Raw genomic sequence first — 16,673 nt, 5'->3', positions numbered from 1 at the left:
TTGTGCCACAAGCAAAGACCTTACCTTACTAGGAGGTGGTCCATGGTCATCCAAGTAAGTAGAATTTCCTAGGAGGGAAAAAGAACATTGAGTGGTAAACATTTTAGCTCCCAAAATAAGCTGGTGTAAAGCTGTTAAAGGGGGGGGTGGTGGTGTTGTGCATTCAAGATATATTTCCTTTCAGACAGATGTTACACATCTGGTTAGTAAGGTGGGGACACATATGGGTATGGGTGTACACAAATATTCACAGGCAGAAGCACACATCCAATACTTGTTGAGTTTATTTTGGACCACTGGGTCTGAAACTTTGTGAGTCCCTCCCTGTAGGACTTGTTATCACAATGACTGCCCAGCCCACTCCTACAGTTCAATTCAGTAGCTCTGCAAATCATCTTTTGTTACAGGAACCAAATGGTGCAGACACTCCCTAGAACCAGGCTTTGGAGGAGGACACTGTTTCTCCAGTTTGCCTTGAACCTGCCAACTTCCCTTCATCTTTGCAGTTTTGCTTGAATGTGATTAATAGCCACCTGCCGGTGTGTTTTCATAGCGCCTGGTTATTGCTTCCTGATGAGTAAAAAGGATTCAGGAGGGCTGAGAGATGACTCAGTAGGGAGCTCGTGGGCTGCACAGAAATGAGATTTGGATCCCCACACCCTCTTAAAACTCCAGGCGTGTGGCAATAGCCTGTAACCTCAATGCTGGCAGGGGGGAGACAAGCAGATCCCAGGGGCTCACTGGCCGGCCATCCTACTGGAACAGAGAGATCTAGGTTCAAGGAGAGTCCCTGTATCCATAAAGTTAAGGTGGAGAAAACTTTAAACAAGGCCTCTTAACGTAGACCATACGTGCCTACGTTGATGACATGCGTGCACATACAGGACTAATGAAAGACATGAAGCCTTGCGAAGTGTTTTGTTTATAAATACTGTTTTAGCAGATCCTAGTTTCAGAGATGGGTGAGAACTGCTCCCATTTCCCAGAAGAGAAAACAGAGACCTGGAGGACTCCGATAACTTGCTCACAGCAACATAGCTATTTGCACTGCAGACAGGGTGGAAGACTTGGGTTTTCTAGAGTATGTTTGGGCAGCTGCTCATCCCTAAAGCCCAGGCATCTTGCTATCTTGACTGGTTTGTAGCCTGGACACTGCACATGTTGCTACCTGGTGACACTGGACCATATGGAGACGCCTACCTGGAAGCTCCTAGCCAGCAGGGGTACTCATTAACCCAGGGAACTCTCCACCAGCAAAGCAAGACGATGGGATTTGATATGGGAACCAATGCAGAAGACACCAGAAACGCAAGGCACTTATAAATAATAGATTGGGGAATGGGATAAACATCCCACTTTGAGTAGATGAAAGGCGCTTTTGAGAGGGCACCAGAACAATAACTTAGAAAAGTGGAATAGAGAGAGGAGCAGAGTTTTAAGCCAGGGACAATTCAACTGGGGAGAGTTTTCCAACAGCAATAAATAAGTGGGGTTTGGCGTACAGATTTTTCCACTCTGAGTCACTATCTATCTCTTTTGCTTTGTAGTCCTCTGATTTATAACCCACCTCATGTCCACAGCGGCTGTACTCTAATTGGCCTTGTGTGTATATTAAGCAGACAGCAAGGTCTACTTTAAACTAAGATACAACGCAAACACTTGACTTGCCCAGGACAAGGCAGGAGGAACCCTTTAAATGTGGACACGATGAACAATTCGTTAGAGGTTTATTACTGTGCTAAACTCCACCAGGCAAACACACCAGGAGGAAGATCAACGTCAGCCTTAATAAGAGAGTGTGTCTAAACACAATTGCCTATGTCTAGAAGAGTGTTCAGAAATATCCTGTAAGAGTGCAAGCAGTGTAATTGTTCACTGTGGGAATGTGTCTTTCCCTCAGAGGATGTGACAAATCTCCACACACTCCATTCAACATGTCCTCCAGGTACCCCGCTCAAAAATCAAGGATGGTGGGATGGTGTCCTAAAATTATATATATATATATATATATATATATATATATATATATATATATATATATATATATCAAGGTCTAGAACTTCTGATGAGCATGCCAGATGTCCCTAGACCTTGGACAGAAATGGTTAAGCCAATCCCAGCATGCACTTGTTTTCCCAGCATCCTCTTCTGTTTAGTCACTATTTCCAGAACACTTCTGAATCTACAGAAGGACCTAGATGCCAAATAAAAACGAAGTTGCCATTCTGACCATTAGATGATATAAAACCTTTGATCAAGGGCTTACTATCTGCCAGGTACTTTCAGTAATTCTTTTTAAAGATTTATTTGCATCTATGTGTTTGAGTGTGTATCTACAGGTGTGTAAGTGCGCGTGAGTTCCCTTGGAGGCCAGAACCGGATAGTGGACCCCCTACAGCTAGACTTATAGGTAGTTGTGAACTGCCCAACATGGGTGTTGGGAATCCAATTTGAGGTCTATACGAGAACAGCCAACATTCCTAAGTGCTGAGCCAGCCAGTCAGTCCTTACAGGCTGTAAAAAGATAGTTTTCCCTGAAAAAGACCTTACAAAGTGACATATGCATCTCACCTAGGCTATCCAGCCAGCAAACACGGCAGAAACCAGGACCTCACAGTCTGACTACCGTGGCTACATCCCGCTCAGTAGGATGCACCACCTCCTAGGATTTACTATCTTCTTATCTTTCTCCTCTTTTTCCCTTCCCTCAAAACCAGATAGTATTCTGAGGGAGTGAGTCAACTCCAGTTAACCCTTCTCTCGCGGCACGCTGGAAGGGAACACGGTTTACCACAGCTGGTGCCTGGCCCTGAGTCCTATAATTTAGCAGATGATTCACATGCCCTTCCTTGGTTTATCAGAACCCAGAAGCACTAAGTGCTTTATACTGGCAACACACATTCAGCGGTCGGGGTAGGGGTGGCTACAGGGAGGCAGGTATTTCTGTGGAATGCACAGACAGCGTGGTCTCTCCTAAGGTGTGACTGTAATTTCTTGGTTCCTACATACAGCTGTTGTTGCTTTTTTTTTTTTTTTTTTTTAATTCCCGGATAATAAGTTTTCATGCAGCAAAGTAAACACACCTGCCAGATTGTCTGAAAAAGCCACAGGTTAACTTGTTCACTACAGACATCAAAGGAAAGGCTGTTACCAAAATGTTTTGCCCAGAATAGATTCCCCAGACATCAAAGCTGGTTGGCCTCGCAGATGATTGTACCAGCCCTAATTTTCAGAGCGGTAAAAGCAAGTTCTTGTGGGGAGCTCAGGATCTAAATTCTGGTCACTAAGTACGACCTCGGTTGGAACAGAGGACATGCTTGCCTGACACCACATTCATGGGCCTCTACCCTTTAAATCCCATCATGCCCTTGCCAACCTTCATGATGGAGTCGTCTCTGAAAGCCCATACATACAGCATGCGAGAAACCTTGCAAACGTGTTCCATCTAACTATATGGGAGTTATAGCTTACAGGGTCAGCTGAGCCCACGGGTACCACCAGAGTCTCCCGTACTCTGTGTTATCAGGGTTTCTCTGCTTAGAAACTATTTTCAGCAACGATTTATTTTAGAACGCTTGGGTGAGGAACTGACACTGGGAACTAGGAGGGAAAGAATCTGGACTTATTAGGACTATGTTATCCCAGTGTTGTCACCGTAGGCGATGGCAGCCGCGGTGATCTCCATTGGCAAAACCAACAGGCTAACTGTATGAGGGCCACTGACGATTTATATGACAAGACAATGAATATGAAAGGTGAGATATATACCCGGCAAGCAAGCAAAACATTCTTTTGTAGCAGGGTGTGTAACCTCAAAAGAATGTCGTTCTACTCAGATCTCAGTATTCTACATCCTCAAAGCTTTCCAATATTCGAGCCGGCAAAGAAAAGAATCTCGTGCCTTATAAGGGAAACACGGGTTAATACTGTTCTACGGAAATACCGAGAGCAATGTCTGCATACAGTCAGCTCCTAGTATGTCTTCACTAGCAGCGCTAATTGCATTACTAGTAATGGCGGCAGCAGGGCAGGAGCGTCCTCCGTGCCTCTCCATCTTCTTCTCAGGTCTGCCATCTTACTGCACACTCCACTTGTTCACCGAGCTTTGAAGAGACGCGATGCCGGGCTCCAGCCATTGCAGCTCTGATTTAATTATTCTGGAAAAAGGCCCAGGCAGTTGGTATTTTTTAAAAAAAAGTTCCTTAGGTAATTCTAATGTGTAGCCGGGCCTGAGAACCACTGAGCTATAACACGAATGAATATATTTCATAACTCGGGCCAAATTTAATTTTCTAGAAGCCAAAAAAAAAAAAAATAAAAAGGATTATATCCTTTCCAGGTTCATCTGAATCAGGAGTCACCTCCATCATGGGTGATGGGCGATTTCTACACAAATGTCAAGTCCAAGGTGGATGCTGATGTGTGTGCGTGATCGCTGAGCTACCCATTATGTGGGATGCTGACCAAGCAAGCATAGGTAACACAGGCTTCAGAGGGTATAAAGAAACTGAAAAGAGGTGGACAGGCTATGGGCTTCCTGAAAAGGTACCAGCAAAGGTCACCTTGACACTTACTCTAAACACTTCCCAGACCCTAAAATCCCTTTCAAGAGTACCCCAGAATACACAGGTACTGTAAATAGTATATGGTTCTTTGAAACTCTGTGCTCAGGTTCGATGAGAAGTGGATAAATCTATCATCTACCTGGAGTTTCCTAGACTCAAGGTAACTTAACCAACCAGGGTCCCAGAGACACTCAAATATGATCACATATTTTATTTATCCATGAAACCTTGAAAGTATGAACTCCCCTGGGAAATCTAAAGAAAAGACAATTCTGGTGGTAGCCCAAAGAGCCATCTTTCGTTTGCTTGTGCCTGTTGGGGTAGAAGTAATAAATGAACTTGGTCAGTAAAGATGAACTTCATGCCACACCTGTGAGGTCTGCATTAGAGACCAACACAGCCATATAAAAAGCTGTCAGCGGGCTAGAGAGACGGCTTAGCCTTATAAAGGCCAGGTTTACAATCAAAACATCAGATTAGACAACCCAATGGATACCCAAATGCTACATTGAAGGCTATGTAGTTTAAATAGCAACAGTTGCTTTTCTGCTGGAGGAAGAGTAGAAAGGAAGCCTTAGAAGGATGGTGTAATGCCTTCAATAAGATTGCGGTATCAGAACCGAAGAGTGACAGAACACAGGAGAAAGCAGAACTCAAAGACCCAGAGCCAAAAACCCTGGTTCAAATCCCAGCCCTGCCCTTCAGTTGAGTGCCCTGGAAACAACACTTTGTTGTTATCATTGTTTGAGGCAACAACGCCCCTATTTTGTAATACAAAGACCTTAAGCCACAGTTAAGAAAATCAAATGTGTTAAATATAGATATACATTTCAAATTAAATTTAAAGTTACAACTTTTAGGTACGCAAAACACAGAGCTTTCTGGAACATGGTAAAACAGGAGTCTCCTGGCATCACAGCGACCGACCGGGTCACTATCCTTACCAGTGTGTCTCCATTTGTCACCAGCACTACTTTGAAAGACTTTATAAAAGTTAGTTTGGAAATTTCCAAATTATACTTGTGAAACGATGATACACAGGGTTTTTTTTTTGTTTGTTTTTTGATTTTTGTTTGTTTTTTTTTTGTTTTGTTTTGGTTTTGTTTGTTTGTTTCTTTTTTGACGATGGTTGTGGTTAGTTAAAAAGGACGTGAATGTGTCACGACAATCGTAAATCCTCAATCCTCTGACATTACCTGAGCTTATCGCTTACCTTTACTTTCGTAATTGCATTTATTACCAAATAAATAAAAGACAAAGGAGGTCCTGAAGTGAACGAAGCCACTTATAATTTGAAAAGTGAACTTCAACCGGATCATTTGATGTGCTCTATTGTTGTCCAGTGCTACCTTGAGAGGCCTTCTAAAAAGGTACCCTTTCGAAAGCAATTACTTGAGCTACCTTTGGCAATGTGGTAATGATCTTGTACAACCTCAAGGGATATAATTTATTCTTGACTCTGGATCTTGCATTTAACAGATCTATTTTTTGCCTGAACAGATCCCTGAAGAACAAAAAGAAAAAAAGAAGAAAAAAAAAAGATGTTTACTACCTGCTCCCCGAATAGAAACCCTCATACACGTTGGTGTCGATGTCAAAAAGCCACCTTCATGTCTAGTGGATGCTCAGACACAGGCTCTCTTCTGCTCAAAGTCTTCCTTCCCCAGATGCTTTGAAAATCGTGATCATGAATGACTGAAACCCTCTCCTCTCTTCTCTTCTCCGGGACAAGGCATTTCACCCAGTCTCACATCTCCCCTGGGAGTCTGGGCCACAGATGAGATGGGATTCAGGAAGGGGTTACTGTGGAAGGGAGCGCTGAAGCCCCAGCTCCGTGCTTGCCAGAATACACTAATTAATATGCTAATGACCCACCTTCCATCACTAACCGTGGGTCCTGCTTCTCCATGAGGTCATTGTGAGTACACCAGCCTTCCAGCCTTCATTACACTGAGGAGTTTGTGCACTGAGTGTCTCCAGTCGCGGCATGACTGATAATTGGGGGAAATGCTTGCTCAGCACTATTCAAGCTTTAATAAAACCATTTTCCACTGAATTGAAACAAAGGGCCCTATTAATTACCACAATTCAAGTATTTCTACAAAAAAATATCTTGAAAAACAACTCTTACTTGCTTATTCAACCCGTTGATAAACAACACCCTGAAAATACTTTTTTAAAAAGATTTCAGATATTATTTTTAGTTATATGTGTGTGTATGTGCGCGTGCACTATGTATGTCTATGTGAGTACGAGTGTTCACAGAAGCCAAAGGCATTGAGCTGCCCAACATGGGTGCTGGGAACCAAATTCAGGTCCTTCAGAGAAGCCACTCATGTTCTTAATTACAAAGCCATCTCTCAGCACTGTTAAAAGACTCTGTTGATCCTTCGTATGAAGACTAGATCTTCAAAAAACATTCACCAACAATATCCACATTGATCTATTACCATTGACAATTTAGAAAGCGACTTCCAATCTTAATTGAACTGAAAAGCACATTAACACCATTTGCTTTTTTTCTTTGCTAGCTTAACAACACTACCCTGATTTACAACCCATTTCTTCCTTAAATCTGAATGTGGATCTTGGAACGTTAGGGGTAAGTTTGTAGAAGGAAACTGATTTTGCAATCAAGTGGTTAGTGCACCGTTCCTATTAATAACAACTCATGTATATATATGTGTTATTTCTAAATTAGCTTAGAAATTCATGGCAATCACACCACAAGGATCCTGCACGGGCAGGAGTAGACTGTCAATCTCTTAGGCGTCTAAGAACCTTGCATTAGCTTCTTGCTCCCAAATAACTACCAGAGCCAGTGATGTAACCGGAAGGATCCAGCGCAGCTGAACCATAGCAAATGCTGGCTCTCCTCCTTAGCAGCCAGGCGAGTTCCTCATCGGGCAGAACTAGACTGCACATGTGGGTGAGAATGGGGTTGGGGGGGGGGTAACACTGGCATGAAGGCCACGCAGAATCTACCTCGAGAGAAAGAAAACAAGACCAGCCTGAAGAAGCCACCACACTTGTTAGATGACAGTCGTGACAAGCCCAGTGTGCCTCTGAGCCTATTGGCAAAGCACTCTGCAGACCTCAACTCACCTCAGTGCTTACAGCAGCACTGGGATGCAGAAGCCTCAGTTCGCAGTACAGGGAGGTGCATTTAGAACGGCCAGGGAATTACACGTGCTCAACGGCTAACCAGTAGGTGCTCCTGCACCTGACCTCCACTGCTTGACCCTAAGCCGCTTTGACCCCCTATCCCTCTGCTTCATTTAAAGACCCCGTCCTGGAGCCCTCTGTGTGTTAGGACAAACTGATCCCTTTCAGATAGGAGTGGCTTAAGCAGAGTGGGGTCTTCTGCTGGAGCGATGTTTTTGTTCACTGTGTAAAGACTGTCTCTGTATTATACAAATGGTGAATCCTGAACCGGAAGAGATCTGATGACAGACAGGACTTTGGTATTGTTATTCATATGGCTATGACGACGTATGTTGTAAACACTCCGTCTCTCATCTTCTGGTCAGTTAATTAGAAAGCTGTTGGCCTACAGCAAGGGCAGTAGGGAGAAGGTAGGACTTCCAGGCAAAGAAAGGAACTCTGGGAAAGAGAGAGATTTGGGGTAGGATTTTTCCAGCCAGACCCGGAGGTGCCAGAGCTAAGGAGAGGTAATCGGCTATGTGGCAGAACTTAGAATAGAATAAATGGGTTAATAAACTATAACTTAGTTGGGAACAAGCCTAGCTGTAAGGCCTAGGCATTCGGTAATAAATATGTCTCCATGTTATTATTTGGGAGGTTACAGTTCCTTTCCCACCCAAAAAAGGCCCATTATACTCTTCTCTGTGCCCTGTAAAGCCACAACCACATGGGTCCCTCAACAGCTAGGCATGGGCATGGACCTCTATACATGTCACCTGGCACCTATCAAGTACAAAGGGCTATTCAAGAACTGAAAGTTCCAAGAGCTCTGAGAACAGCCTAGAACTGGCAAAGTGGAGGTGAGGTGGGGACAACCCTTATACTGTTCCAGTACAGTGATCCCGGTTCAATACAAGGTGGCTGCCCTCCAGTGTAGATCCACTTGGCAGTCAGCATTGGTTTGAGATACTTTATATCACAAGTTGGCTTGAACCAGAAATCCTAACAATTACAAGACGTTTCAATGTTGCACTGGTCAGCAACAGAAATCACTTGTTTCTTGACCTGCAACTTGGATACGTTTAAAAAAGAAATAGTTGTTGATAGCTGAGAAATGGCTTTCCCAAGGTGTGCTAATCACGAGAGCATATTGGTAAGTATATGAGTTCACACTTCATGTGATGGCCCAGTTTACCCCAAAGGATTTATTTTAGGTGGTCCATTGAGATCATGAGGGTCCTGGTAAGAGGCAGGCGGTGGGATCGGAGTCAGGCAGATGTGACGGTGGGAACAAGGGTGAGTGATGTGCTTTGGAGAAAAAGGAGCCAGCATCAGTCAAGCAATATGGCCTGCAGACAACTGTGTTTGTCAGAAAACACAGACAAAATTCATAGAGCCTCCACGAAGGACCCAGAACGGCTGACAAGTTGTTTGACCTATTAAAACCCATTATAAAACTTAACTTTAAACACTGATTTTGTGGTTTTGGCCACTGGTTTTGTGTTAATTTGTTACAGCAATAATGAGAATTACCATCATGGTTCAATGTTGGTTTGTATGTGGCCCTTTTTGGGGGGGTTGAGGAGGTGGGAGGGGTAGCAGGAAATAATACAACAGGAATTTCTATCCCACACTATGGCTGGCACTGGAAGGTCACATTATGACACCAGCGAGGTGTTCTCATCTCAGTCAGTCAAACTTGGCAGACTCTCTGGCTCAGAGCTCTTAAAACATCTCCACCCGACTGGCTGAGTTCCCTTGGCGGGTCACTGCCACGATAGCCCCAAACTGTCACAAACCCTTGTAACCCGATAAAAAAAACATCCACACAATAAACTCAGAGCCAATTGATATTGATATAAATTGCCCACCTAGATAAGACAAACTGTCCTGTAATAATCCATCCCTTATAAGATACTCATAGCTACCTGCAGCTATTTAAAGCCACACGGATCTGGGTCATCCTTCTCTTCCTCCATCTTCCTCTTCTCTCTCCCCATACTCTCTCCAGCATTCTCAGCCTGCCCTCACCTGCGTATAGACCTCGACCCACAGGGGGGCACCTTTCTATCTGAATAAATATTTATCAATGACAATCCTGATGATTTTGAAGGAATGTGCATCTAAAAGCTGGATGGGGGGGCCTCGTTGAGGATTAGAAGTTAGAAATTTGCAAAAGGGTTACTGTTCTCAATTATAAGTTTCAAGTGTGTGTGTGTGTCTGAGTGTGTTATATAGACACACACACACATGTGTGTGTGTGTGTGTGTGTGTGTGTGTGTGTGTGTGTGCTGTGTAGAGGCCAGAGAAAGACACTGGGTATCCTGCCAATTACTTTCCAACTTGTTCTCTAGATACAGGATCCCTCACTCAGCTTGGGGTGGATGGGCAGAGAACAAGCCCCAGTGAGAACCCTGTCTCTACCCTTAACCGGCCCTGGGTTTAGGCTTATGTTTAACCACACCAGGCATTTTACATGGGTGCTAGGACCTGAGCTTTAGGTCCCCATGCTGTGCTGCATGCGTTGAACCATAGCTCCAGTTCCAATTTTTAAAAATGTGGTAGTTTGTCATGGTCTCAATATTCAATCTACTTCCTGATGTTTCACATTTTGTATTTGCAATCACTATATAACAAAAGGAGAATGCAATGAATTCCCACATGAATAAACCCTGTCTTCACCAGTTCCCTTCTGCCTGATACAAAAATGTTTTTATTTCCCAAGTATTCCATGATGTGAAAGGTGAATGTTACTGACACAGAAATTATTGTCTACGAAAGATGGTCTCATGGCATGCTCTAAGCAAAAACCTTCTCTGAATGAGTATATATATATATATATATATATATATATATTATATATCATATGATGAGGGCAGGATATGCATATATACATATCATATGCATACATACATATCATATGATGAGGGCAGGATATGCATACATACATATCATATGACGAGGGCAGGATATGCATACATACATATCATATGATGAGGGCAGGATATGCATATATACATATCATATGACGAGGGCAGGATATGCATATATACATATCATATGAAGGGCAGGATATGCATATATACATATCATATGACAAGGGCAGGATATGCATATATACATATCATATGATGAGGGCAGGGTATGCATATGCATACATATCATATGACGAGGGCAGGCTATGCATATATACATATCATCTGACGAGGGCAGGCTATGCATACATACATATCATATGATGAGGGCATATGATATCATAGGGCAGAATATGCACCAATCATATGCAGACAGACCAAATACATATCATATCAATTACATATGAAAGGGGGTAAAATACAAAATAACAGGGAAAACATACATATGATGAAGGGTATGCAAAACAAAAATGATACATACATATCATATGACAAAGGGAAATCATACATACATTCATATCAAACTGTTCACCAAATCCTTCAATTACAGAAAAAGCAAAACAGAAAAACAACACAAAAAGTGATGCAGAAATATTATGCTATCAAACTGTTCAGTCGTTTAACAACATACACAAAATGCTACATGGCTTTCTTTTCTTTTTCGAGTTTCACTCTAAATAGCCAAAATTTTCAGGCTCTCTTGCCTAGTTCACTCTCTAGAGTTGAATCGGAATGATAAGCTGTTCTTACATGATCAAATTCTTTCCCTAAAAGTAAAAAATACATCACCGAGAGAATCAAAACTGTACATAATTCAAACACTGGTGGCAATTAACGATGGTGCACAAACTGTCTTGTATATGGCTGCAGGGAGTTCTCAGCCTCTGACTCAGATGTTCACGTTTTAGCATGTTTGTTGAAAAGAAGTCATGCCCATGACTGTATCAGTGTCAGCAAATGATCAAACACATTGGAAACCAGGCCTTGTGCTGAAGTGTGAATGAGATATTAAAGTATCTGGAAAAGTATGAAGAGGGGGATGGGGATGAAGCAGAGGCAGGAAGAGTAAGAAGCTAGACAAACTACTAAGTTTTTATCAGGGTCTCCCCAGTGCCAGCCATGATTCTGACTCCCAGTTTGGGCTGCCATCACGAATTAGCACCATTAATTAACATCATTAATTAATTAGCTGCTGACAACACCTATTATTTCTTAAGCTTTGGGGGCTGATACACGAGCAGGGGGCCAAAGTAGCCCTGGCTTGTCTGTGGTCCTGTCTTTCCTAGATTCCTACACAGTAAGAGGGAGGAGAGCCCAGACCTGGAGTTCTGCACACGGCAGGGCAGCAGTAGACCAGATGGTTTCCTAGGAGATCTGCATGTGTTACCATCTGCATGGAATGGGAGGAACGCTAACCCCAGAATCTAGTAGGTGGGGAAAGTAGGGAATTATGTCAGTGGACCTCAGTAATTTCCTAAGAGCGGCAAAATCACTGGAATCAATTCTCCTCTGGAGGCTGGTGTCAAAACACACATATTTTAAAATGAATACAATGGCTTGCCTTTCCAGCTCAGCCTCCTGTCAGACATGGGTCTGGGCTGGGGCCTGCGGCCACCCGTAACAAGTCTCTGTGCCCAACAGTATCCAAGTATAAGTTTGAGAGACAAATGGTTGGGTCACTTGCCATCTGTCACTTCTCGTGCCTCAGGGGAACGAGTAGGATTACTCTTCTGCGGGGTTTACACCATGAACAGTTCTATTTGGAGATGCTCATGAATGCCGAGGTCAGTTTAGAAACGGTTTTGATGGCCAGACCAACACAAATGCTGTTTTTCAGAACTGGGCCATCTGCAAGTAGCTTTCATACAAACTCTCGAGTAACAAAGATGGGATCATTCTCCTTTCTGAGGTCTTCAAATGGAAAATAAGGCTTTTAATAGAGCCAGAAATTACCGAGGCCATCCAGAACAGCGGTCCTCACAAAACAAACCAGCAATCAAACTTGTGGGCCTGAGGTTCTCCAGTCAAAGAAAGTGGGTTTCAGCAATTCATCACACCCCACCTTTACCAAACATCTCTCATTCTACGTGAGGACCATTTTTAATAGAACCTACATGTAGATTGTGGTTCATAGAACTATAATATTGGAAGACCAAAAGCTAAGAATTCTTTTGTGTTGTTCTGTATACACAACACTGAAGACACAAACAACAACATATAAGCACTTAGAAATCAGAAACTACTTGCCTAAGAAGAGACCTGACAAAGTTAAGAATTTTAGTCCTGAAGCTGAGTAGTCTACAGGGGTGGTCCACTCAACTAGAGGTGACCTTGAGCAAGACTCTAAAGGTGACGAGCCTCGAGTTCCCAAAGGCACAAGAATGGTCATTACTTCTCAGAATCAAGGATATTAACATTATCATTAACACACTGCCTGGCATACATATGATAAAGTGAAGTCCCCATGATTATATTTAAAAATGGAGCCAATTACAAAACATGGAGCATCAAATAAACCCTTTCCAAGTAGTCACATGCATAAACATCAGTGCAGAACCGAAACACACATCCCTCATTATGCCTTAGAATGGTCTGTCACGGCCTCCTCCATATTTTTCAGGATTTATGATTGAAGGTTAGATCTGAGCATGCATGTGATATGGTTTTTTTTAAAACCCTGGCAGAATCTGTGTGTTCCTGAACTTGTGTCATTATTCTATGGACAAAGTGTGCCACCGCTCACACTTCCCTTTCCAGCAAAATTTTAATTCTGCTTTTTGTTTTCCTTGGACAAAATGAGTGAAGGATATGCTGGCTTTCTTACCCAGCAAGAGGAGCCCTTCCAAACTTATCACTGTCTTGAACTTTCCTCACAGTTCTAGATATATCGGTGGCTTTTAGACTCACAGGGACACCCTCACTTTTGAGGCACAGTGAGCTTAAGGTAGAGCAGATCCAGGGCTTGAGGTAAAGACCTCAGGCACAATGCAGCAGGGAAACCACTCATCATGGCCCCAATCGTTTCATGGTCTTCAGGGCACTGCTGTAGAAACCGCATCTCTAAATCCCGAATATATTCAAGCCAAGTAAATTTCACCTTATAAAAGGCACCTTTATTAAAAAGCAGTCCTATTGACTGAACCAAGTCTGTACCTACCAAAAACACTTATTTTTTAAAAAATTATTTATTTTTATTTTATGCGTGTTGTTGGTGTTTTGCCTGTGTGTCTGTCTGTGTGAGGGTAGTGGAGTTGTAGGTGATCAGGAGCTGCCATGTGGGTGCTAGGAATTGAACCTGGGTCCTCCAGAGCAGTCAGTGCTCTTAACCACTGAGCCATCTCTCCAGCCCCTCCCAAAATTACTTACTGATCACCAGGGGACAGAGTTTTTAATGTAATGGAGAGGCCTGCCTAGGAATAGGCCTCTGAACGGCCCCTTCTCCCTAGAAGTAGAAGGCCAGAATTAAGTGGTTTCCCGAAAGATATTAAAGGGGAGACTCCTGTGCTGGTTGAAGTAGGCTGGGGAGACCTCCTGACTTTCCTCCCAATCTTCATACACCCAAAAGGCCTTTTAAACAATGAGCAACAATGTCTTGCTTGATGTCTGGATTTCAGTCACACAAGTAAATGTGAATAATACCAAAAATAGATTGAAACCAAAAGACTTTTTAACATGGGTATGATCTCTAGAAATGGATGCTTTTATGTGACTATGTATACATATATGCAAAATTCGGCAATATCTTAGGAATATAGTGACAAATTAAAAACTGGTTAAAGCAAAAATGAAGTGATTTTCTGCCAAGCAAATGATATTAAGTCTGACATAGTCTGTGCCCTCCATCGTGACAGGAATTGGTGCTGCATGGATACATGGACATTTCATTTCAGGATGCAAGAACAGAGGTTAGGTGACAGGAAGACTGTTTTGAGGTGCTAAGCAAGCATGAGGGCCTGAGTTCAGATCCCCTGCACCCACATAGAAGCCAAATATGGCAAAACCAGGGCTACAGGGATGGTGAGAAGCCACCCCAGGAATTCATCCATGAGGCAGTGTAGCCAAAATGACAAACTATAGTTTCAGTGAAAGGCCTGTCTCAAAAAGTTAGGTGGAAAGCTATAGAGGAAGGCACCTGAAGCCAACATCTGGTGTCGACAGCATATATGCATGCATGGGTGCACACGCACATGTGCACTGAAGTTAGAACTGAGCACAGAGGGGAGAAGCTAACCATTCTTGGTAATGATTTCATAGCACAGGAAGACAGAAGCTACAAACCAAGGAAGAAGAATAAGACTGGATGATCTGGAGGCATTGTACACTTCAGGATCAGGAAAGCCACAGCAAGAAAGAGTTGGGGAGGAAGAAGAGAAGGAGAAAGAGGCAAGAAAGAGGAAGAAAGGAAAGCAGGAGGGATGGACAGAGGGGCAAAGTGACAGAGGGATAGAGAAGAAAAGGAGGCAGGAAGGAGGGAGAGAGAAAGAGGTAAGGAGGGAGGGAGGAAGGAGAGATGGGGCGGGAAGGGACCAGTTCATGCTTGCGAAGGTCATAAAATGATAAATTACAGGAGTGCATGCAAATGCTCTCATATGCAATAGAGAATAATTGAAGAAACCACTCATCAATGGAGTAAAAAATATTTCATGACAGTGCAAGGAGGCACTGGAGCAAAAATAACTTGTCAGGATTATAAAAATAATAATGTGGGGCCATAAATAATACGAGAAAATGAATATGCTAACGAACCCACAGGGATGAGAGCTAGAAGTACAAAATGAAATTATATTAGCTCCACAGAGCAGTAGCAATGGATGTGCAGGTAGGGAGCCCTCGATCTTTCCCAAAGTGGAGAGAAACGGAAAAGGGAGCCAAGATGGATGGTGTGTAGGCCCCTAGGCAACCCTTAATACAGCTCTCTGAGCAGCAATCGGGTGGTTCTCATGGTCTCCCCTTGCAGAGATAGTCAAAGGTCAAAACCAGTCTCCAGAAGAGGAGAACTAGAGAATAGGAAGGCCAGGCACACTGAACAGACTGGCTCCCTTAGCCAGGGCTGGTAGGTCCTGAAACAATCACCCCCCCACCCCCGACACCAGTCACCCTTCACCCTGGCTTAACAGGTTCGTAAGGGCGTGGATTCTGAAAGCGTCCTTCAAAGAGGTGGCAGACGTAAGCGTGGCACTCATCACAGACCTTTACAAGTGAGTGTTAACTAACTTTTGGGTGCTGGGACTCAAACCCAGAGGATCACACACTCCCGGCCAATGCTGGACTACTCATCTACCTCAGCCATTGGAGTTTTCTTTTAAAGTATGCTTTGTTTTGTTAATTACCATGCCTTGTAAAATAATCAGTATTGCCCAGGAACGAAGTAGGAGAGGATTCAAAGACCCTCTTCTTAGGGGTCTCCTAGGTGACTAGGTGTGGATATAACCACAGGCCCATGGACATAATACCTTCTAAAGTTATACAATTAACATATATAATAGTGTACACACATGGAAGAGACATTTGTCTAAAAGAAGACTTAGTCCGTTTTTGCATAAGTTTCATGCATAGTTCCAAAAATGTCTAAGGCACGTTTATAAATAAGTTGTTTTCTCACCTAATATATTTTAGCCCCATGCAGATTTTAAGTGCATCTTCTTTCATTCAACTCATCCCCCCCGCCCCCCGAATTCTAAGCCATATCAATCTGTCTCTTCTCTGGGCTCTCACTCCAGAGGAGAAGAAGTGTACACACACAAATGCATATATATTGAAATGTACAATATATGTGCATCTATACCCAGTGTGTGTGTGTGTGTGTGTGTGTGTGTGTGTGAGAGAGAGAGAGAGAGAGAGAGAGAGAGAGAGAGAGAGAGAGAGATTTGCTCAGAGATTTGCTCAGAGATAAAATGACTACATAGGCTCTGAGGAAAAGTCCAAGTTGACAGCTACATGTTGGCATACACTAAAACAGTGGAGCATGCCAGGATACGCCCTTTCTTTACATTTGCAATACTAAGTAAAAAGTAAGCAGCTTGGGGGAAAAGAAAGAAGGAGAGAGCAA

The 16,673-nt window shown here is 43.1% G+C and overlaps 1 protein-coding gene across 2 annotated transcripts in view; it reads right to left on the bottom strand.

Annotated features, from left to right (window-relative positions):
- Ust (uronyl 2-sulfotransferase) overlaps nucleotides 1-16,673 on the bottom strand; it is a 296,926-nt gene that overhangs the window by 179,180 nt on the left and 101,073 nt on the right. Inside the window, exon 2 of one of the 2 annotated variants that reach the window (XM_032894994.1) lies at nucleotides 25-68. The exons of the other annotated variant lie outside the window; for it this stretch is intronic. Coding sequence (XP_032750885.1) covers nucleotides 25-68 — 44 coding nt within the window. The remainder of the gene's footprint in view (nucleotides 1-24; nucleotides 69-16,673) is intronic. 2 annotated transcript variants of the gene reach the window in all.

Source organism: Rattus rattus, chromosome 2 (assembly GCF_011064425.1).
Source record: "Rattus rattus isolate New Zealand chromosome 2, Rrattus_CSIRO_v1, whole genome shotgun sequence".
Classification (NCBI taxonomy): Eukaryota; Metazoa; Chordata; class Mammalia; order Rodentia; family Muridae; genus Rattus; species Rattus rattus.
The sequence above is the reverse complement of the archived record's forward strand: the minus strand, read 5'-3'. Positions and strand labels throughout refer to the sequence as shown.